Source organism: Sphaeramia orbicularis, chromosome 4 (genome assembly GCF_902148855.1).
Source record: "Sphaeramia orbicularis chromosome 4, fSphaOr1.1, whole genome shotgun sequence".
Classification (NCBI taxonomy): Eukaryota; Metazoa; Chordata; class Actinopteri; order Kurtiformes; family Apogonidae; genus Sphaeramia; species Sphaeramia orbicularis.
In genome coordinates, this window is record NC_043960.1 from 44,642,384 (window position 1) to 44,667,749 (window position 25,366).

General features: G+C 37.9%; 1 protein-coding gene across 3 annotated transcripts in view; it reads right to left on the reverse strand.

The window, feature by feature from the left end:
- rxrgb (retinoid X receptor, gamma b) overlaps nucleotides 1-25,366 on the reverse strand; it is a 48,991-nt gene that overhangs the window by 18,310 nt on the left and 5,315 nt on the right. For 2 of the 3 annotated variants that reach the window (XM_030132853.1, XM_030132854.1), the window contains exon 2: nucleotides 3,889-4,121. In XM_030132853.1, coding sequence (XP_029988713.1) covers nucleotides 3,889-4,121 — 233 coding nt within the window. Of the gene's footprint in view, nucleotides 1-3,888; nucleotides 4,122-20,870; nucleotides 21,102-25,366 lie in introns of those variants that run through there. The other variant, XM_030132852.1, reaches the window with a different exon arrangement.

A 25,366-nucleotide genomic window follows, 5' to 3' on the forward strand; every position in this document is an offset into this window, starting at 1 on the left:
ATGAGGTTGACAGCTGTAATTACCAGTCACTGATCAAGATTCTGTCAGAGCTGACGTGGATGTGTTCTACTATGTGTCGAAACACTGAAGTGTAGAAATGTAGCTTCAGTTTTCTATAAAAGTACAAAACAACATCAGGGCATTTATATTTATATTGTTTCTTCTGATATGGATTATGAGGAAAGCACTGCAGAAGGAAGGTGTGTGTTTTATTCATTTCCATTCCAGCAGCTTTATGATACAGATGTTGAAGCAAAAAGTAACAACTGTCCCCAGTCTCCCCTATATTTAGAATGTGAACCAGAATGAATGCAAAGGGATAATACTGAATGTATCCTCCTGCTGACCCAAGACAGTTCATGAACTTCATTTCACCCATGCAAAAAACAGTATGGGATGAGATATCACACAATGGCCATACAGTAACTTGGACACTGGACGTCTGTGCGTTCTGAAAAGCTGGTTACACCATGCAGAATCCTGACCGACCCTACGGGCACAAATCCATATCATGATTGAAGCGATGTATGTTATTGTGTGCTGTGCCCTGTGGCACTGGCCTCAATCCAGCCTTTGAAGCACATGTGCGTCTCAGTGTATGATCATCACAGCATTGATCCCTGGGGTTTGCAGTATTTTTAACAGCCCACTTTAAGAATGCAAACCACTAAAAGAAAAAGAAAGCACTCCCATTAGCTCTGTCTCATGTAGTCCACTGTGTTATAGTCCAAAGGTCAATCCTGTTTGTTTTGCTTGTTTTTTATTTATCCAGTCTGAAAACATGGAATCCCTGTGAACTCCATGAACTTATCCTCATGGTATAAAAATCAAGAGAATGCTGGGAAAGAAAGCCTGCAGAGAAATTGAGATAAAAGAAGAAGAAATGACCAAAAAAAGGGGGGGTCTGATCGCTCTCTCGGTAGCCTATTAAAGGTCTGATAGTTGGACGGTGTCTTAAGTCTCCTCGCATGACAGCGGTTACACACAAGTCAGTGATGACCTTTATGGCGAGAAGTTTAAAGGTCAGTCGAGGGGTTGGGGAGAGAGGGAATATGTCAGTCAAACACAGTAGATATGGCTAACCTTCAACCTCCTGTCCACAGTCAGATTCCAAACTCAGAGGCACACCATCTACACCAGAGCATGATAGTTTAGTACATACTGGCCAAGCTTAAAGCAGTAGTAAAAAAACGAGGCGTACACTGTCGGAGGCCGACAGCAAGGGTATATCCCCGAAATTCCCCCAGTCCTCTGTTATATAATAATGCAAATAAACGACACGATGTACAAAAGATTCCAACTTAATTTTGGATGACTGATATGAACCAAATTTGCACTGGATTGGCCTACTATATTTATTAAGAATGTCCAAAAAAACTGATTTTTCAACAGAAGTGCCCCCATTTGGACAAGTGATAATATTCATGGAACACCCAAAATCAACAGGGTTCTTCCCCTAGGGGTCACCTATGTTGGTGCTAAAGGGGGATAGTTATCACGTTCACATGAAGGATATCCAACCTGAATATTGTCAGAAAATTATTTGCTGAATAATGTCAGAAAAGATATTAGATATTTGTTGGATGAACAATATGAACCAAGTTTGAGCTTGATTGGCCTACTATTTACTTAATAATGTCCAAAAAAAACAGATTTTTCATCAGAAGCTCCTCCGACCATTTAGAAAAAACACACCACCTGATGTCAAAATATGACGTCATGTAAACTCAATGTAGTGGCATGAAGAATTGTTACACAATCGATATGAACTCAATTTGAGCTACATTGACCTGATACTGGCAGAATAATGGTCAGAGAACCAATTTTTCCCCACAAAACTCCACCTAGTGAATGAAAATGACACCATATAAACTGTGGATGGTAGCAGGAAAATTGATGTTTGTAAGACGATCAAAATGAACCAAATTTTATCTCAATCAGCCTATTATTGTCTGATTTATGTCCAAAAAACTGATTTTCAACTAAAGCGCCCCCATTTGGATGACTTATAATACTCATAGAGAAGCTGAAATCGATAGGGTTCTTCCACTAGGGGTCCCCTGTGTTGGTTATCAAGGAGAAGAAATCCAACCAAATCTGTTCTAGTTATCGTGTTCACACGAAGGATATCTGGCGGCAGATCTGGAGGCAGATCATTCAGGGTAAAACCATTATATCCCCAAAACTCCATTTCAGGGATATAATAATGAACCTCTGTTAATGAAGAGTGACAGAGGGAGGTGTCAGGGGTTCCTCAAAGTGTTCCTGGCAGATTTTCACCAAGCATGTTTCGACAAGACTTAGAAACGAAAGAGGGTCAACTAGCATGTTACAGGAAGTCATCAAGTGTCATATCATCAGTGTTGTGCAAATTAGTGAAAGTAAGGAAGTCGTTAGAGCTGCTGGTCATTTCTCTCAAAAGCAACCGAATTCCTTTACATGAATTACTTTAATCACTGCAAACAACACTGCATTGTATTGTGTATTTCTTTTGATTGTCTTCTTAAAGTCTCTCATTAATACGACTTATGTTATTGTGGTGTTGCTGTGGAATAATACTGCATTCCAGAGTCCTGGGAGATAGGAAGTTTCTGACGTCGAACTCAGTAAAATGCATTGGAACGCCTGTCCAAGCCAGAGGTCCTTGTTGCAAAGTGGGGCCAGATTAAAGTACCCCCACCTCCCCACAAACTACAATGTAACGTCAACAAAACAATGGCAGTACACAGTGTGCAAGTTTCCAATGAAATAAACTTCACAATGTATGATTAGCTCATCTTAGCTCATCTGTCATTTTGCCTCTTCCATCTCATTTGCGTATATGAGAACACTGGACTGTCAACAGTCCAAACATCACTGCACTAACAAAGCAAATAGGAGCTTAGATCTGTGATCTCCATGTTTGTTGTTTATGTTCAACATGGATCACCTAGAATACTTAGAGGTGGGATATAGTTACTGAGACATATTCTACCTCCCAGCACTCTGGAATGCAGCATAAGACTAATGCTGGGAGGTGGGACTGAAAATGTTACGATGACAAATGTCATATCAATTAATATTGATCTTCATGCTTAATTTTAAAGGGCGATTTTTGGTCCTCCACTCTAATATTTCACTGGTCCACCTTTAACTTTGCGACACACATTCATCATGGTATTAATTCAACAGGTTTTTGCAGAGTTACAACATGTATTTCCATAATTTTTCAGACAGTGCTGAACCCAGACCTGACCAACTGAATCAACTCCAGATCAGAACACTGTCCCACATTTTTGTCCTCTAGGCGCTAGGCATGATGGGTAATCCCCTCATCTGCCTCTTCTCTCACCCTGATGTATGGAACAGGGTCAATTTGGACTCATCACATCAGACCACATGACTTTTTTCCATTGAAACACAGTCCAAACTTTATGCTCCCTATCAAACTGATGGTTGTTTAAGAAATGAGAAGCTACTCTCTGCCAGGTGGTGACTTGTTTTGTTTTTACAATTATTTATATATTTATATACATATTCCCAGCTCAAAACATTCACACATGCCCTAGCAGTAAGTCACTATGGAGGTAATCTGATGTTACCCGGCTGACTCCCTCCTTCATAACCTTACTCTAAGGTTAGGTGATGTTAGATAATAAGCATTTCTATTCATATATTACATCATACAAGATAAACTAATGAGCAACAACCCATTTAAATCTAAATTTAAGGTAACTGTATGCATGTGGTGACCATTTTGCAAGGGTAATAAAGTACATTTCAAAGTACAAGAGAACCAATGGAATTACAGTGGTGCATTCATTCATAAAGGTGCCATCCCTCACACTGCATATAACATTTGGGTTAACTACTTCAAGTCTAAATTGCTGTTTGTTGACATTTTCTCACCTGTGGACTGCTGAGTCCAAAGTTCATATTGGGCGTGGACGGCAGCGATATGGAGGGTGAGCCCAGGGATGAGGTGATCACAGGGTACGGTGAGGCCAGGCCGTTCATTGGCGAGCCCAGGGTGGACATGGGGGACGGCAAGGGCCTGGATGTGCTGATGACAGAAGGGTGGCCCACCATGCCACCCATGGGAGGTGGGTGGGTGTGGGCGGTGCTCATTGGCCCTGAAGAGTCTGAGGGAAAAGGAAAAGATCTGTTAAAGATGGAAGAGTTCTGCACTGATGGTGAAATTCAGGGCCAATACCAATCATCAATGTGTCAAGTGAAATTTTTAAAGTTTGATGTTATGTTTCTTTGCCATTTTTCCCTTACTGTAAAATAATACCTTAAGACCTCCATTGCTGCATCTTTGAATAAAAACAAATTCCAATACATGAATTTATGAACCAAAAGTTACAAATATAACATGATACTAATGTGCAGCATCCTACATCAGACACACAACTAAATCCAACACAATATGTTCTGATACTTTTCAGGTTTTTGACAATGAGCAGTTGAAAAGTCATGATCTGTTTGCTTCCACCAAGTCAGTGGGGACCCACTTTAGGATCTCTATTGACTTGTAATGAGTGGATTTTAAAAGGTACAAAAATGTTCACTCAAGAATAATAACATTAAACCAAAAAACTGCCAATGCCACATAACAGTCTATAAGGAAGATGTCAAGGGAAATGTCCCTGCAGCTGCTGAACACATGTAAAAGTATAAAGCCTGAGTATCTGAGTATGTACAGTACTGTTGGCCAACACTGCAATATGTCCTTATGCAGTGTAAGTGTTGTGTAAATATGGCTGCACAGAGCAAAAGCCCTTCTGAGTTTGGTCACAGGGTGCTGACTGTGTTTTGCATCTATTGATGTAAACTGACAGGCTGGCATTTACATAGATGACCTACTTAGAAAAGCTGTCAGTCAACTGGGTAACAGGGCGTGGTGTGTAATTTCATGCATGTGCTGTAGCTGCGAGGACATTCATTCATCATCAAGAAAAATGACAACAAATACCAGCAAAGTCATGTAGTACAGTATGTTCAAGGACCAAAATATATACTGTACATACAGTAATTAATTAAAATAGAATCAAGCCCCGGGCTGTTACAGATAATCCTGATACAGACGGAGGCAGTAAACAGGGTTTTCCTGGTTAATGGCAGTGACACAAAAAAAAGGTTTTGAGCAAAATGCTGCTGACTGAGAGAGACACACTGGCGAATTGTTAGATGAGTCCGAAAGACTTGTGTGTCGGTACATCATCCCCCCATCCACCTTTACACACACACACACACACACACACACACACACACATACACACATACATTCAAAGTGTGATACTGGGCTCAATGTCACTCTTCTTAGTTAAATGTCACATTCCTGTATCTGTGTGTGTATAAAGGTGGATGATGGTATAGTGCACAGGCATGCAGGAAGACGCACGTAAAGTCTTTGTGTCTTGAAGATAAAATCAACACACCATTTGTTCAATAACAAAGTTCAGAAGAACCAACTGCAACACCCTTGTAGACATGTAATCAGAAGTTTCGGTATATCACCACAAATGCTTTGGTGCTTAATTGAAGATGTACATACTTCACCTGATACTGAAACGGGTCTTTCCATGAAACTGGGTTTATTTTGGTGCCTGGCACTTTGCCAGCTTTTCAGACCCAATAATAAAAGAGAAATTTCAACATATTTCCCCCCAGGATGTACTTAATGATGACTGCAGACAAATGCAAAAAAAATTATACTCTAGCTCTGAGCCATCTCAAAATTAATGAATTTTTGATAAAATATTGGGGCCAAAAATTGGACCAAAATTGGGACAAGGAAAGCTATCTAGGTGTCAGTGCATTTGATCTGGAAAACATGAAGACACTGTTAAATTTGATGATCCTAGTGGTTTTTCTAATCCAGACATGCAGGTTTTTCATGAATTTGCAGTCTCATGCTAGGTTTCACGCGTAACCCATTGTGTCCACTCGCGTTATGTGTGGAACCATTTAAACACAAATAAATTGAAAGTCATTTTTCAACTGTGGTCATTTTTGTGAAACATTCTGCCTGGCATATTTACTTCGATTCCCAAAGAGTACCTGTGAGAGAATAAAAAAATATTTAAAAAAATAGTAGTGCCTAATTTTTGTGTCTTCTTTACCTTGGTTACGTTGGGGTAATAATTGCATGCAGAATCATCTGCACACTGCTGGAGTACTGACTAGTCATAATTTCAGGGAAAACTCAGATATCAGAGTTGTCTGTGGATTTGTCTTGTGTCATAGTGTGGGTATTGGGGGAAAAAAACCTGAAAGAAAAAGACTTCATTATAGAAACCCGGTGTCCGTGTTACATGTGGATTATTAATGCATGTGTCAAATAAACATGTTTTATCTGAAAAATTGTTTTTCTTTTATCTCCGTAAATATTTATTTTTAAAATAGACTAGAAGTGCTTCCAAACTTGCTTCATAACATTAGTCTGCATCTTGTTTGAATTTTTAGCCCCTCTGTCCTGCTTTTAGGGACCAGTTTCATAGAAGCACCCAAATGTAAGACATAACATGTTTTCTAAAATATTACAATATATAACTGTGCACAATGGGCCTTATTGATAAACATCTTCATTAATGAACACTAATGCAATCCTGGACCTTTTACAGTGTTTTTGCAGCTCAGAAGAAGAAAGCCGACACATAGTTTGTTAAATTACAGAGCAGATGAGGTGAAAAGTTTTAAAGAAAGCGGCAATAACTGAGATTTTACTGATCTCTGTCAAAATCTGGCTCTGAGCCATATCTCAGTTTACTTAACCTCACATAAGCTCCAAACTGCAGCTTCAGCTCTAAATTTCTGCTTTTTATTACAGCAACAATTCGAAGAGTAAGTGTGAAGGAAAGACAACCAATCACAGGTTTTTAAAGTAAAAATCTTACATTACAAACATATTTTTACAAATTAGTTAACTTTCAGCTTAATAGATTTTCATAATGGCATGAATTTTTTAAACTTGTTATAATATACTTGTTATAACAATGTATTTTGTACAACAACATGTAAGATTTATTATCCAAATATTAGTCTCGATGATGTAATAATGGGATAAACATTAACAAGTTGCTGTCCCTGTTAAGTAGAATTGACCTAATACATCTAATTGAGACTTTAGTTCTGTCATCTTCTTCATGTGTAGAGTTGTTGTAAATATATAAAATCATTTAGGCCTTGTCAAAATATTCTCTTCCCACAAGGCAGAGGTTGCCAAAGGGTTTACAGTGATATAAGATAAAGACTAGTGACAGGCGTAACATGGTAGAGAGCAATGGGAAATACAGGCACAATCACAGATATCACAGTAACAGTGTCATGATACAACAATGGTTCTGTACATTTAATTAACAAATTGTTTAAATTCCATACCCGACTTCTGTCTGTCTGTCTGTATGTATGTATGTACTTACTTTGTAACTGGCTTGAATCAGAAACCAAAAAAAACCACTAAGACTACAAATAAAAACACACAAATGTCTTTGTACAGTCACGAAAAAAATTATTAGACCATCAAAAGTCATTACAAACAATGGTTATGCAATCAAGAACTAACTCCTGTGTGTATCATGTGACTAAAACAGACAGAAAAGAAAACATGGAATGCCTAAAACCACTGTTTTTGGCAGTACAATCCCATAGCTATTGATATAAGAACTTAAGTGATTTTGGTTGTTATCAAGAAAACAAGGAAAACGACTAGATATCAGCTCTGAAATTAAACTCTTATGAGCTATTTTTGTTGTTATCATTATATTTGTCCGAACAAATGTACCTTTAGTTGTACTAGGCATTAAAATGAACAAGAAACTGAAGAAAACAAGGGTGTTCTAATAATTTTTGCCGCGACTGTATTTCATGTACTAATCTGAGAGAAAATTACAGTTATTTTGGCTACTACAGTGCTCTGACATTTGACATTTTTAGTAATACAAGACACTCTGAAATCATAAAATGTTCCTTTTTGATTGCAAAGATTGGGCAAGAGTAAGGCATGCTGTGACATTGTCTGCTGTGGATGTAGTATTTTAACACTGAGACACACTAAAGCACACAGCTGGCCATTCACTCCCTCTCAGTATGCCAAGGAACAGATGTTGTGCAACTTCCTGTTTAGCACTGAGACTATAGCCTCCACCCCCTTTCTCACTCACCCACTTTCTCCAGCCCTCTACGGCTGATCTCTGGCAGGCAAAAATGTATCGGGGGCCTCCCTCTCTCCTACAGAGCACACCAGATACAAGAGATTTACTGAGGGATATACTTTGAAAGCGTGTCTGTGTACTGCCGTGTGCAATGCAATGACACCGGTGTTATCAGTTAGGTTTCAAATCTATGAGGACAACAATGTATTCCCAAATTTTTGGAGCACAGATTCATCTAATCAACAAGCTTATGTAATGGATGAGCACTGTACAGCATGTACTGTGGCTGATTTTGTGCGCTGACCCCTCTCTTTATGTGCATGTCAAATTCCCTTCGGGGCTTGTATTCTATTCTCGAAGTGCTGGGTAGGAGATATAATAACAGGGCTATCGTCACTTCAGCCAACAACCTGCCAAAAGTCCCTCATAGACATCAAAGCTTAAAATATAGATGTAAAATAAGTGACATGGGAGTTACATAGAACAACCCGGAACACACACTCTACATGAATGAAATGCTGAGATTAAACGCTTTATAGCATTTTGATTTGAATCTAATTTCAATTGTTAAATTTTATTTTATTCAAGTATTGCAGACAATCTTGCACATGTACAGTGTGATTTCCTGTGCAGTTTCCTGTAGGTTTCATGTCGGAACATGATTATTATCAGTATTCAGCCATAGTTGCAGTGAACGGTTTAAGGTTGCTAAGGCTGATGCTAAAATTAGGAAAACTGTATTGTTTGATTCTTGTATCAAGTTAGTGATAAAGCTGTAAAAGCACTGAGGGGTAGGATTAAATAAGTTTATACTTCTTCCTACTCCTTTTCGACCATGCAAAATTCAGACTTGTATGTGCTTGAAGATAGATTGTCCATTTAAATGTTTTATTTTGTTTCATTTTGTTTTGTTTTATTTTGTTTCTTTGCATGTTTGAAATAAATCAAATAAAATCGAGGTTTTGTTGCATCACAAATGTGGATGCACAAGACCTTGATTATTATTGACAAAAACACAATGAATAAATTAATAAACAAACAAAGATTAAGAGAATTCAGTGTAATCTTCATGGCAGTTAAGTTTTTACTTTTTAATAACTTCTGAGGCCTTATATTCATAAAATTGATTTTTAACCCTTTTTACGCCAATTTGTATTGTCATATATTCTTTTTCTCATTTGATTCAGTTAAATCAAGCAGTCCAACCAAATTCCACATCCTTATTTGAATAGAAATAAACAAAAAGTGTCCAGGTGCTGATTTTAGAGTCATCTCAACGCAAAAATCTGTTCATTTTCTAACAAACAGGGACTGAAAGGTTAATTTTGAGATATAACAGGTTACACACTGTTTCCCATAAATTTGGAATAATTCTGGCTGTAGTAGATGTTTTTCTCATTTAGATTATGATGTATGTGACCTAATATTTATTGACCAATGATGTTTACTTTCAACATTTTTTATTTTTTTTTATTTTGGAGGGGCCATGTTTTGTAATATAGGTTCTAGCAAGCACACCTCTCTCAGCATTGTGACGTTTAATGGTTTGGTGTTAATTTGATCATGTTTTTATTTTATTTATTTGTCCTTTTTGTTTGTTTTTTCTCTATGTAAACATGCCTTACACTGTGTGCACTGTGTGTATGCTTACATGTATGTCTATAGGGGAATACGACATGTTGGATTTTATATGTATGTGTATATACATTTGTATTTCTATGTATGTATATATACTTTTTTTTTTTTTTTTCTTTTTGTTTGTGATATTTTGTACCTATGTTTAAGTGCAAGTGTGCTTTACAAACTCTCAGTTACATTTGTCCATGGGGATAGGTGGCTTGTTTTGTGCGTGTGTGTGTGTGTGTGTGTGTGTGTGTCTGTGTGTGCGTGTGTGTGTGTGTTCTGTTCTGTATAAAAACAACACTTCCTATTGTTTAGACTTTTTTTTGCACTACTGCTGAAAAAAACTCAAAAAATAACCTTGAAAAAACAGATATACATTTGGAATCATTGTTTTCAGACACATTCCTCTTTTTATTCCTGTTTAGTAATCAGATTTGACCTGGTGCAGTGATTACATACTGAGTCCCAGTTACACTTCATTTATCAAGAATAAATCACATTGTCACCATCATTTCATGAAAAGGTAAAAAAATGTTTTTTTTCCAATTTTATGGGCAACAGTGTATCTTACCCAATGTAAACTTGTAAATTTCCCTATGGGATGAATAAAGTATCTATCTATCTATCTATCTATCTATCTATCTATCTATCTATCTATCTATCTATCTATCTATACAATTACAGCCACAATTTACAACTTATTCACCTCTAAATGTACATGTTCTTAATCAAAGCACAACCTGTTAATGTAAAATAACACTGAACTGCAGCGTTGTCAGATCTTACAGGATCTTAGTGGCTGCAGTTCAGAGAAAGGAGCATGTGGAAAGTCAGCTGGTGGGATGCCTAAAAGGGAATGGTCGGCGAGGTGAGCATGCTTTGTTAAAGGGAGTGTGTGTTTGTGTGCGTGTGTGTGTGTGTGCGTGTGTGTGGAAGCACGCCAACATGTTCAACGGAGGAAGCATAAATCGTCCCAGAGCGACTCAAAGGGGCCTATCCTCGTATGACCCGCCTCAACCGGCTGTTGCGTTTCCATTCTATGTAAATTACCTCCATACAAAGAAGCCTGTGGAATGTACAGTGCTGCCACACATCACGCGAACACTCACATGCACTAAATCTGCAAGCTTTGCTCACATTTACCTTTAGTGTTTTTTTCTGTTGCGGCTATAACATCACCGCAGGAACACAAGCATCTATTTCAAAGCAAACAAAGAGGCAGCGAAGGGCACCTTTGACCACTGGCGTCGCCAATCAAAGGTCGCCTGTTGCCAAACTCCTGAACCAAGTTCAAAAGAGCTCCTATCTGTAGCTCGCAGTAACACTGATCATTCTCAGAAAACACTGCAAAGTAAATCCCACGTGACAGTAAGTGGCTAACACAATGACATTAACACTGAAATGAACATGGGATGGGCTGTATCACTTAAATGATAAGGTGTCTCACTTAGCTCCATGACATTAAGCATTATCCTTTATTTTTTTGGATATATATTATATTTAGGCTATATATTTTTTACATACAAATATACAAATGCACACCTAATATGGTGCTCTTGATGAGTGGTCGTTTAGTTTTATTTTGGTAAAAGGGGCAATGTTTGTGTAAATCAGGGACGTCAAACTCATTTTAGTTCAAGGGCCACATTCTCAAGTGGACCGGACCAGTACAATAACAGTGAAAAAAGTAAAATTACATTATGAAAATGTTTACATCTACAAAGTTTCCTTAAAAATGTGAATAACATGAACAATAGGGCTGCAATTAAGGATAATTTTAATTATTGATTAATCTCTAGATTATTTTAAAAACTGATTCATCAGATAACACAAAAGACTCGATTCTCAAAGATCAGAACTTAAATCAAAGCAATATAGGCTGAAGACAAGTCACTAATGATTACATCTCGGCAATGGTTTCGGGTTTAGTTAGCGAGCACCTAGACTTGTTATGGCTACAGACTAGCAAGCTATAGTCTTCAACCAGCTCTGGTTATAGGCTATCAAACTAGTGTTGTATCTATTAGTTCCAGTCAACAACAGGCAATGTTAGTCTGGTGGCCTGATAAACAAAGAAGGATGAAACATTATAATTAAGACAATAGTGTCTAACTAGCTAGCGGGCTAAAGTAATCACAACACGTAGGCTATCTTAAACTAGGTTTACATTATGTTCCCGGTGGCCACAGCAGCCCTGTTTGTCCGAAACGTAGTGGCCATTTTTTTCTCCATATTCAAGTTTTGTTACATAAACGGCACACCACATTTTGGCCAAATGGGGCTGCTGTGGCCACTGGGAATATAATGTAAATGTAGCTTTAAAAATCCAGCCATGCTGCTCTGTGTTTTCCTCTGTTCCACAACACAGTGTACAGGCATGCCTCAATACTAATGTACTCAAGACCCAACGAATCAACTGCCAAATTCGTTTTTGGGTCAATTTAATCAATTTGTTGTTGCAGCACTAACAAACAACGTGACATGTCTTAAGGAAACTAAGTGCAATTTTAAGAATATTATGCCTCAGTTTATCATTTACACATGTGCATTAAAACTTACAGATCACAGTGGATCTACAATACACAAAACATTTACTAACAGACAGAATATTGGTAAAATTACACCATTCTCATAAGACATTTCAGATTGTTCATATTTGTTCAGGCTGTTCACATTTACTGTAAGAGGATAGTTTGTAAATGAAAACATTTCCATGTAATTTTACCTTTTTTACACTAAAACAAAAAGAACATTTTATAGTTGTCATTCTTTAAAGATTGTGGTAGTATTTTACTGATCTGATCCACTTGAGATTGAAGTGGTGTGTATGTGGACTCTGAACTAAAATGATTTCCCATGGGCTGAACTGGACCCACTGGCAGGTTGGTTTTGGCCCACGGGCTGTTTGTTTGATACCTGTGTTGTAAATAATGCTTTCATGTCCTTTTTCCACTATAAATCAGGTCTGGGGCTAATATTAATTCATGAAAAAGGCTCACTCAATGAAGAATGACACACAGCCTTATGTTCAGATCAATGGGCCTGAAATAAACTGTGTGAAATTCTGTACATTCACATTTTCATAACTATCTCCTTCATACATATAACTTTTGCTACATTTACATCTGGCATCAACATTATTGTAAAACTCAGACTTCTGAAAACGCTGCTGAGCCTGTTATAGCTTGGAGATTATGTCAGTTATGTGGATGGAAATTAAGCAGTGTTTTAGCAATTCTGTCTCATAATTTACATTTGCTGCCAGTTTTTGTCAGTCACTGCATTGACTGATTGGTCCCTTTCACGTAACCCTTTCTGGAACAAAACAAGACTCTAATGAATTTTAGCTGTAAAATTCAACATGGATACTGACGGATACTAGGGGGGTTTCTGTCTTTGCTGTCTCTGCTTGCAGCTGCTGAACAGTTAAATTTGGATTTGGCTTTTCATCATGATACTACTGATATCTTGACATTGGAATTGTTGCTGGTACAATTCCCATGTCCATTGGTGTTATCAGCTACTCTGGAGTTTCAGAATACTTTAAAATTACTTTGTTTCGACACAATGATGTATTAGCGTAAAACTCAGTTGTCAGAGCCATCCTAATGTTGCATTTGAACTAGGGCTGCCTGATTAATTGATTTTAAATTGAAATTGGATTATTTAATAACAACGTTTAAAAAAGAGTAATCGTCAAATCGAATTTCATCTCTCTTGTGTCTCCAGATCGCGCTCTTCCGTGCTACCGTAGACTCCTCTTCCTAACTGTGAGAACAGTCTCCACTAGTGATGTCCCGATCTGGGGTTTTTTGCTTTCTATCTGATCTGATTTTTTTAGGATTAGTTTTGCTGATACCGATCTATACCAATCCGATACCGACTTTTTACAATAAAATTTTTATTTAAATTTGGAGCCATTATTTATAGGTTATACTATTATTTTACTTGAGATCACAACTGGGCTGAATGTGGAACCTGAACTAAAACTAGTATGACACCTTAGACTCTTAATAACTTTAGTATAATTTTTGCCCTTTCCAAATTCATACTGTGGGCCAAATTAGAAACTTTGGCGGTTGATTTTGGCCCAGGGGCTGTATGTTTGCCACTGCTGTAGCAGGTCTATGGACAGGTCTGTCCAGGTATTATACAGGGGTGCGCTCCGTGCAGTACGTTAGTGATGCGCACATCAGCGGGTTACTCGCGGGTCGGGTTGGGGCGGGTCAAAAAATTATCTGTTTATTTGCGGGTCAGGTTGGGTCAGGTCAAATAATTCCACAAAAGCCCGACTCGCGCATCACTACCGGACCTTAAAGTGAAAGAGAAACCTGTAGACGTTTTACTAATTCCACTAAGCCCCCCGCTGTTGTGCAGCTAATTTTCCTTTTCCCTACCTTCAGAAACTTTAATTTGAAGGGGCAGGACGTGTGTTTAAACCCCCGCCTGCCCCAGAACCGGGTCTGGATCAGCCCGATCTTGTGACTAAATCCAATCCAATCTTCTAAAAAATGCCAGATCAGCAGCCGATACCGATCTGTAGATTGGATCGGGACATCCCTAGTCTCCACAGTCTTTGGTTTCCACATACCAGTACAAAAATGGCATTTGTTAAGGACAGCGAGAAGTTCGTGGCTAAAAATAGCAAGAGCAAGTCGGTTGTGTGGAATTGGTACGGCTTCGAAGTTTCCAATGAAGATCAAACCTCCTCGCTGCAAACTCTGCCTGAAGGTGGTATCAGTCAAAGACAGCAGCACAACCAACTTACTTCAGCAACTCAAACATCGTCACACACCAGAGTGGGAGCAGTGTATTGCACTATGGGCTGCACATGAAAACGACATGCCGACTAAAATGCCACCACCAGCCCAAATCAAAAATTGAGTTTTTTGAGGAAAAATTCTGGATTTTATTTTTGGCTAAAATCATGCAGCCCGAATTTAAACCAACAAACACTGAACCAACCATTTGGAATAGAGCTGAAAACTAGGAGCCTACAGACATGGTACAAGAACCACATGTGAAGTATTTTGAGCTGAAACTGAAAATACATTACGTAGTACAATGTATATGCATATTTATCAGTAAATATGACCTGGAGTCATTCACAGACTACGCATATGTAAAACACAAGGATTTATACAAAACACATTATGAACTATATGCATGTATCACTTTTCATATGAACTTGTAATGGTTGCAACCACATATAATATTCTACTGTCTGTATTTGTGCAGCCCAATATAAACAAATAATCAAGAGCTGCTTGAGTATAAATTATTTCAGATTCATGAGTTTCTTTGTGCAGAGGTCCAAGTTTGTGTCATCACAATCAAACAGCTGCAGTTGGCTTATGATCTTTTATGTAGGTCAGTCATCTTTTTATTCAACCAGTCGAGGCACAGATTAGCCAAAGCCAAATGTCTCACACCGATCTGATGATCAACAGGTTTAAAGAAACATCACAGACCACAAAATCCTCTAAATCCCTCACCGTTAATTACTGGGTAGCGGCTGGATAGACTACTCCACTGTGGTAACTCAATAAGCCCATGGCCCACTAACTAATAATATCTACTGTCTGGATGGAGAGCAGAGCAGCAGTGGGAGTTTATAGTTGGGGAGTGGGCGTATGGTTGGGGGGGTGGGGGGGTAGAGTGGCTCCTCACTCAACAGCACTAGCCAGAATAAGTACCAGATTAGCCCAGATAAAGACAGATCCAAAATATGTGCATCGATCTGTTTAATACTAATGTTTAGTATGCATGTGCATGCAACTTTTTTTGCACAATGTGACTGGATGGTGTGATTTGAAGCAGACAGCGCTGTGACCAAATGACAGAGAGCAGAACTGCACCCTAAAGTAATCAGACAGGCAGCCTGCAGAGCTCATTAGATACAGTGAACATGTAATTAAGAAATCTCTTCACTGTCAATAGAGCTCACAAACCCCCATCAGATGCATGCCCATCACACACCCCAACCACATTTCAAACATGTGCTTTTTCACAATTTAAATGACGAAAAGTGCTCACACATCTCGCATGCACAATAGCACAAAATCGCCGCCCCTTTAAGCATTCATTTCTTTGGTAAATGAGGTTGATGTCTGATCAATTGTGTCAGTAAATCCTCTTATCTCCGGGTAAGTATCTGCAGCTCAGCAAGCCAGCTGTCAAGAAGGTGGGAGGCCAAAGAGGAGGAGGAGAAAAAAAAAGAGGGGGGGGGGCACAGAGAGTGACACAGCCAGAGAGGAAGAACTAGAGTAAATGAATGAATGGATGGATGGATGGATGGATGGATGGATGGATGGATGGATGGATGGATGGATGGATGGATGGATGGGTGGATGGATGGATGGAGCCTAATCTGTCTGCCTGGTTGAAAACATTATTTTACAGTTAAGAAAAAAAATGCTGATTGTTTTTCAGATTTGTGATTTACAAAATAAGGTTGTTATTAGAGAGAATAATGTTATTGTTTTATGTTCCATAAAAATCAAAAACTGCTTTATAGAGAAAGCTAAATACAAAATATCAGCATGGTCATTTTTAGTGACAAAATTTTAAATTCTCTCTATGACTTTTCAAAGACCGATGATATGATTAAATTTACACTATTGCTGCTTAGACACCAGCTCCAGGACTCCAGACTGAGATGCAGTAGCAATGAGGAAGAAAAAAACAAGTGAGCCCAGTTGTACTGTACAATACTTCCTGCTTACTGGTACCCTGCCTACCCAGGGATTAACTTTGAGTCTTAACTTTCAAACTTTTGAAAACCTTTTCAAAAATTTGTAAAAATAAATAAATAAAATAAAAACACACGTATATATATATGTGTGTGTGTGTATATATATATATATATATATATATATATATATATATATATATATATATATATATATATACATGTATATATATATATATATATATATATATAGAGAGAGAGAGAGAGAGAGAGAGAGAGAGCGAGAGAGAGAAATGCATATGTAAGGATGATACGTCTGAAATTTGAAAATAATTGGACAAATAGTGTCAGAGAAATTGGTTGGACAAATGTTCTAAGTTAAAATTTTCAAATATTTGTAAAAAGAAAAAAAGAAATAAAAATAAAAATATGAAATTCAGCAAACAAACTGTGCGCTGCGCCTCTCCTAGTGGTAAAGAACATGTGTCCAGTTTGAAAATAATCAGGTGAATACTGTCCAAGAAATTGGTTGGATAAAAATATCAGAAGGACAGACGGACGGAATTCCTGATAAAAATGGTGAGATGTCTCTTGCCCTCTGCAGAGAAAAGATACAAAATCAACCCAAACAGAGAGTATTCAATGTGATATCATCTGCATAAATATACATAAATGTAACCGCGTGTTATCTGGAGGCATTATAAGCTTTCCATGTGTATGTTCACACCGCGTCAAATACCACGCACTGAGGGTTAGGGTTAGAGTTAGACTTAGGGTTATGGTTTGGGGTTAAGGTTATGTGAACTGGAGATCTTGGCGTACATTGACATGCAATCAAATGGCGCTGAATAACACACAAAAGGTCGTACGCACAGCACACCAAATGCTTTAAGAACAGGCATGACATACAATGCAATTTCATGAGATCAGTCTCCAGTATTCTGTTTTCTGGACATAGCTTTGTGAGGATCATTCATTATTCATTAAACAGGAATGTGTACTGCTCTCATGGATGAGCAGATTTGTTCTGCATTTCTCTGAGGTGTTTTCTAAAGGTTCTAATAGTATAGATCTAAAAATCCTTATTTTTAGGGAACACCAAAAATCCATCACAGCACTAAACCCTCCAAAAGAGAAAAGAGAGCTATGAGGCTTACATTTTATTTTATTATAGTTTTTATTTCCGATCTGCAAATTCACAAAATCTGAGATGTTTGCTCTCAGAAAATTATTCCAGAATAATTCCATGAGTTTTTCCAAAACTTCCAATAATTTATCTGGATTTCACATTTTTAAAATTCTGTTTCTTTTTGACTGTGTGAACCCTGAATTGTGTCAGTTTTTTTGTCTCCATTCCTTCAGATTCTTTCAAATCATTCTATTTTGGTAAAAGTATAAAGCAACATGAGCACTTGAGCAAGTGAACTTCTCTGACCCTAAATCATGCCCGGTATTGAACTCTTTCATGAACACACACACACACTTTCCTTGAAACAGAGACGAGTTCACTATGTTCCATTTCTTTCCACACACAGCCCTTTGTATTTTTAGGTAATTACCAGTCAAACTCATGAACATGCATATTATCCTCCATATGTACGTAGGTTTTCACTGCCATACACCCACAAACACACATTATTTTATTTGAGAGATTGATGAGGAGGTCATGGCTGAGATGGGGAAAAGATAGTGATGAAAGAAGGTCTGGAACTTAAACAGCTAACACTAACACAGTCCTGGATGCACAGACAGAACAAGCTGACACACAGTCCTGGAAAACAAACAAACAGGTGCATCGAATGGCCCCTGTTCAAACCAACAAGTATCTGAACAAATACCACCTATTAGTTCCTAGAAACCTTTCATTCTCATCTAGAGATGGATGCAAAGATACAGGTTCTGTCAACACACACACACAGACATTAACGGACCAATCCGACGATGTAGTGATCATGTCAGAGTGACCTCTGGTCTGACAGTGTGACCTGACCTGTGAACAAATCTTAGAAAGACTAGGCAAGGTTACACAGCCAGCTTACAATACAGTTTACAACCTGAGCAATTTAGTGTGTGAATAAAACAGACTGTTCAATTAACCCTTGAAAGTAGTGCAAAATGAACCCTACTCTAATTCTGTTAAACAAATTGTTTCGCTCACGGTTTTCATGGATCAGACTTTCCGTTTTGATGATAATTTCAATTTTGTCCACTTTAACAAAAGTCATTTCTCACATCATACCTGTTTTTACTATGATATAAAAACTGCTAGTGATTCAAAAGGAGACCAATTGGCACTGAAATGACATTTTACACTTATAGCAGCTGTTTCACCAGAACTTGACCTGACTTTGATAATGGCTGGAGTCCAAAATGGCATTACGAACTCTGTGGGTATATGATCACACTTCAGTTTTTTTTAGACAGAATATTAGATATTTAGTTCCAGATATGATAATGTATTGATTATCACTTCTATGTTCAGTTTCCAATCCAATCCAACTTTATTTGTAAAGCACTTTAAAACAACTGCGGTGGACCAATGTGCTGTACAGAAAATTAATTAAAACTAAAATAGAAGAATAAAATACAGAATATATTTAAAGACATAGAAACTGTACAAAAAAGAAAAAGTGCTATACAGAAGAATAAATAAAACCCAAATAAAAAGAATAAATTAGTAGTTTAAGAGTAGTTTAACAGTTTAACAATAGTTTCTAATTAAGTAAAAATAGGCATCATATTTCCTCAAATAGTGTCTTTCATTTTCTCAGCTGCAGGAGGTACTGGGCCTTCATTTGAAGGAAGTTTGCATTAGAGGCAGTCCTGTTTCTAATGTTCAATATATAACCTGATTGAAAATGAAATCTCATTTTCCACTCACATCTGCAAGGTCACAAATACTACAAAAATAGTACAATTTTTTTTACATGCACAACACCTCTTTTCCTTTTTAAGAAAAAATAAATAAAAGATCCCTAACCTGTGGTGTTTTATTCTGTAAATATTGTCTACCTCTCTGGCTTTTAAGTTTCTACAAATGAAAGTTTTGTTAAAAAACCAAAACACACCATGCAGTGACTGAAATTGGACAACTCTTCAGGTGAGTGCTGAAAGCAGCCACACAGGCATATGACAGGTTAGCTCATATTACTTTTACCTGTCTTGTATTTGTAGACCAGCTTTTATTTGTTCATGTCCACCTCAACACTGGCTGCTATTGGAAATCCACCCTCTGACTGAGGAAATACGGTCAGTCTCAATTTTCCGGGGTTTAGTGACATCCTGTTACAGGCCTTTAAAAACCCACTATCAGTCAGCCTCTAAATTACAATGTTATTATGTTCATATAGTTTCTGAATTAAGAAAAAGCACATCACAGCAAAGAGGAAATGTTATGAGGTATTAAGTGTCTGTGTAGTTTCTTTTTAACCAGGATCATCAGTCCAATCTGTGAGCATTTCATTGTCAGAATTATTATTGCAAACAGCTTTGCAGCTGGAATATGTTTTGGACAGCTTCTCCATAACCCATCCCATATGCATTGAGAAAATCTAAAGGCAGTTCAATTTCCATACTTATGTGATAAACAGAGTGATCAAAACTCTGCACAACAGCCTGCACATAACACATAAACAAACCCGCTATCAGTAAAGTCACTGAATGGGTTAACTCCTGTATAAAATTGAGCTCTCTTCATCACCTTCATCATCTCTGCAAATGCAGGAATGAAAGTGGTTTAAAAAGTCTGAATGAGATTGTGTTGATGAAGAAATGTAGGGTGACAGACAGCAGACATAAAACAGGGTGAGAAAGCAAGACAGACTGGGCTAATAAGAAAGGACAAGTGTTGAGAGATAAATAGATGGTGAAAGACAAGGCAATGAGAGCTGGAAGCATCCCTGTTGCTGAGTGGCATCACTGCTGACCATATCTGAAACCACAAGTGAGTCACAGGCTTTCGATTGTAACACGCAACAGCAAAGCCTTGTACCTGTCACACTCGGTTACACCGGTCCAGTGGTTTTGAAGACAGCAACTGAGCTGTTAGTGACCGTCTTGAAATCTAAAATTAAAGTTGTGCTTGCAGATATAATAAACTCCATCATCTGTAATCATCTGTATATAAATGTGTTTCATAGGAAAAACTGCAAATGCATTGAAGTTCCACTGATAATATGCCCTGCAGGTTTTATCTTCTCCCATCCAAGGAAAAGAAATAACTAGTCAAAGTGTGCACAGGGATTAGAGGTATTACTGTTATGCATCTGTGCAGCACTAGTTGTTAGTGCTCAAGCTTCTCTTCTGTGTCTCAATCACAGAACAACAGCGTCTTCCATTGCCTGATTCTGCTCTTTCTCCTATCACATCCAACAGAAACAGACATACTTATGCACAGGCAAAGACAAAACCTGGTTACTCACAGTGGCTGTAACCTATCTCCCTCCCAGGGCTGCCTCCAGTTGCAGGTGATGCTACAGGATGCCACATGTCTTAAGATGTAAGTGGCGCTGGCAGGATGCCAGTCACTCAGCACCAGGAGTCACACTCGAGTGTTGGCAAAGTGACAAACCAAAAATGAAACGGATACTCCACACCTAAATTACTTTTCTCTTCTGTAAGGCAGCGTGGAACAGAATGGACGAGCGTGGAGATGGATTGGTGGAGGGGGGGTCAACAAAGAGCCAAATAGGCGGAGTCCACCAGCACCGGTTATAGGATTACCCAGATTATCCCTCGGCAGAGATCAATCCCACAGGAACTGTTTGCTGCCCGACTGCCACACAAATCAGCTCTTCCTCCGCCCACTTGTCTCGTGTCTCTGGCTCTCTCTGAGTAAAACTATCTGCAGAGAGACACCTGTTGTAGCAGCAGAACACGGAGTCTGGCATGGGCAGGGCTTGGGGTAGGGGTCACACTTAAGTTTCCATTGAGTCTTTCATGAGGTTATTAAGACTGGAGAACAGTATGACACCGATGTTCCTGTCATCTACAAAGGTCATTTTGTGTCAGTGGCATTTTTTAACTGTTCTATATTTGCTCTCATTCTGATTATGAGTCAGAGACCCTCCATCTTATATGTAGACGGTAAAAATGGGATGTGAGGGTAGGAAATACAGGAAGTGAAAAAATGTGTCTTGAAGTTAAAAAATGTCCAAAAAAAATGTCTTAATGTTGAAAACTTGCATATCAATCAGTGAGTAATAATCATCCTGTCATTATTTCTCTCAAGTTTAAAGTTGATTTTAGGTTCCAAGTGAAAGTTAATTTAAACTATGAGATGTGGTCAGAACAATGATACTTGCCAAACAGCAGAAGATTTCAGAAATCTGTGATGGTAAGATATTAAAAAATTACAATGATAAAAATGTTTGTGAAGTATTATTTATGTGTGAGTGAAAATAAGAAAAATAATAACACATAGGGAAGTGTTTTTAAAATATAGACCCAAAGGAAAAATAAGAAAGTATATAATGATAATGATCATTAATGTGATGTAAAAATAGATCTCAACTATGATAACTATTGTTTTATCATCTAGCTCTAGTCCTCAGTGCCATTAAATCAGTCAGCATAAATGCTCCCTGGTTCTGGTCATAGTTTGCATGAACCCTGTATTTTTGAGTGTTAAGCATATTTTTAAGCATATAGCATTCCAGGAAGTACGGAATTGTCTTATCAGTGGTCTCAAATGGTCAAGCAAACACGCAGCAAAGAGGAAAAAAAAGTCCCAAACCAAGGCCAAAAATATACCTTAAAGGCATGAAGAACAATACATGACAAACCTACAGGGAACCCAAATAAACTACAAAACTCTTGGATACAATCTTCAGTTGCACCCTTTTATACTGTGACAATAAGAAAATGCTTTGAAAATTAGAAATAAGACTAAAATGAGCATGCATAAAAGAGGAATGATAGAAAACGGTAACTGTCAGCATGTATTCATCATGTCATATCACTATAGCTTGAGCCAATAAACATCAAATTGGCACTGATTTTAAGTGTGCAGCTGCTCCTTTTTAATTTATCCTGCCATCCTATCAAATGCTCATCCTGTTTTACCCTTTTCAAAGCGACAGCACTAAAACTTGAGAAGCCTCCCCGAGCATGTGTGCATCTATTTTACTTACTTGACTCAACAGAGTTTCTTGTGCAGTGCACCTGCACGGCATGGGATCAAATGTCTATACAGCGCTTGAAGGGTAGCCACCAGAAACCGGATCCCCTCAGTGACAGTAAGTTGGCAATAAGCTCAGCCAGTACTACACATGAAGAAGAAGAAGACGAAGGAGGGGAGGACGGCCAAGGAAAAGACACTTGCCACTCTTTTAGTACTTAACAAATCCCACAGGGAGAATCTGTAATAATGCAGTCCTTTTAAACCGTTTGCTGTGCGATAATAGCAAACTGTGTCCCATTTAAAACATGCCAAATTAAGCCTGTGAGCCATAATTAGCATTCAGAAATGTATCATGGACTGCAAAGAATGAGAAATATGCCTGGAGCAAAAGGTGGGAGGGGAATTATTGGCCTTAAATTTCACGGACATCCTTAAATGCTGAATCCAAATTTCAGTTAATCCTGCGCCTCCCATTTTGTTATCAGAGCCACAAAACTACAAATCAACTGGTGTTAGCAGACGGTTTTCTGGTGGTGTCTTTCTCAACTATGTGCTTACAGTTATTTCAACACTATGTGCATTTTGATTAGAGCAAGATCCTTGAACATATATTTGCACAAGGCAGTTAATAATAAGAGATCGGCAGAAAACATATTAAAAGAATACTTTTTTTCTGTTTTCTGGGTTAATGGATAAATGCTCACATCTGTCAGTGTGAGGTAGGACTACAACTCTAAATTTGCACTCAGGGTACTGAAAATAGCCAAGGGAGCTTCACAGCATGTTCCTCATGGCTCTCAAAGGGGATGTTTAATTAGATCTAATGCATTAGGCTGGTACCTGCCATGAAGACCTCGGCTCAATCAATTAAACCAAATTCTACAGTGACATAAATCTTTCTTTATTTACCCTCAGTTATCTTATTGGTTAAAATTAATGGTCTTAAACTAATATGTCTATTATCAGCTAATAGTTCAACCATGCACTGTGTATAAAAATTGATCTGCAATGCCACCCACTGATTTATGGATGGTTGTTTTGACCAGTGGCGGCTTGTCAATAGAGGGCGTTAGGGCCCCGCCCCACCTGTCTGACATGAAGAAAACAACAGGAATCACCAAAAATTATTTTTAAAAAAACATTAATATTTAAAGAAACAAGCTATACATTATACAGCCCGTGACTGCCATGTATAATCTGCATTCAAGTGTGGAATAAAAATGTTTTTTGTCGTTTACTGAGCAGTCAAGTCACATGTTTCCTGTTTGGGGCACAAAAATCTGCGCCCAATGTTCTCCCTTTACCATAATAGACCCTGGTTATAAATGGTGCGTGCACACAAGTGGCCTCAATGCAGGAGGCTGGGGTTCGAATCCCAGCACGAGTGGTAACGTGTTTTCGCCCTTATGTTGATTTTCTATTTTTTTTTAATGCCGTGTGATCAACTCGCTCTACCTTCACCCCTGGTCTAAATGCACTGTCCATATTATCAGTGGAAAAGACACCTGTCAGGGACATGTCTGACTTTAACAATAGTCATAGAAAAATGTGCATGTTTGAAGGATAGACAGGTGAAATTTACATCTAAAAAATAAATGACTGAAAACACATACAGTGTATTTTTATTTCAATTTCAATTAATATTTTAAAATAGGGGTGCATGTGCTTTGGTGTATCCTAGTGGTGATATGAGATTATAGTGCAGCTGAAAATGGACTTCCATACTGCGCTCCACCAAAGAATAATTTCACCAGCTGCCACTGGTTTTGACGCCTTGAGATGGCCGTCACCATATTATTGTTTTTTAACCTAGTGCCCATATTTGGATAAAGGAGACAGAACTGTTGAAAAGCATGGGGTGAAATGTTTCTAAGCTAAAGCTAAATTAACTTGACTTCACATGAACTGTGACATGTTAAATACCACTGAGTAATTTCACATAATCAGCCCCACCGATAGAACACATCAGCCAAAAAGAAAATGAGTCAATGTGAACATTATATTAAAAGGCCATATTAAACGGTCATTACCATGCAAAAGTATTCAAAGGAATGAAAATCATTACATGTCTGGTTATGCTGAGGTTATGTTATGTGTAGTTTTTCTCTTTATGTGTTCAACTTTAACTTTTACAACAAACTGTAACTTTACTGATTTGTAAAATTCTCTTTTAAACTGACATATCATTAGCCTCATTGCATAATTGCCTAAGTCATATCTTTGGCCAAACTGTGATATCTACGTAACTTTACACTCCTAACACTGCTGATTCATTTTATGCAGAAATTACAATTTGGCCAAAAATATGACTTAGGCAGTTATGCTAACATTGCTGATTAGGCTAACAATATGTGAAAATAATGGTGTAATTCAAACAGAATAAAAAAATTACTTCTATCCCTTGCTCTTACATGTAGGAGTAGTTTTCTCCAAAATAAGGTACCATGGAGAACAACCAAAAGGGTCAGGACTTCACCTCTTTATGGATCCACATATGTTCATTCCCCTGTATTCAATATGCACCAGTATTGTGTCCCTGAGTCCATAAAACACTTCCAGTTGTCATTCTACCACTTTCCATGTGATGATGAAGATGAGAGGAATTGGATGAAGTAGTCAGTAAAGTTATATTTCTTAAAAGAAAAAGGAAATAATGAAGTTACATACTGATAAATTACAGTATATAATAAGGTTTTATGAGATAATTTGCATTTTCACACTTAATGTTTTATTTGTTTATGCTGTCCAGTTCAGGGGAAGATAAATTAAATAAAGTAACAATTTACCTCAACACAC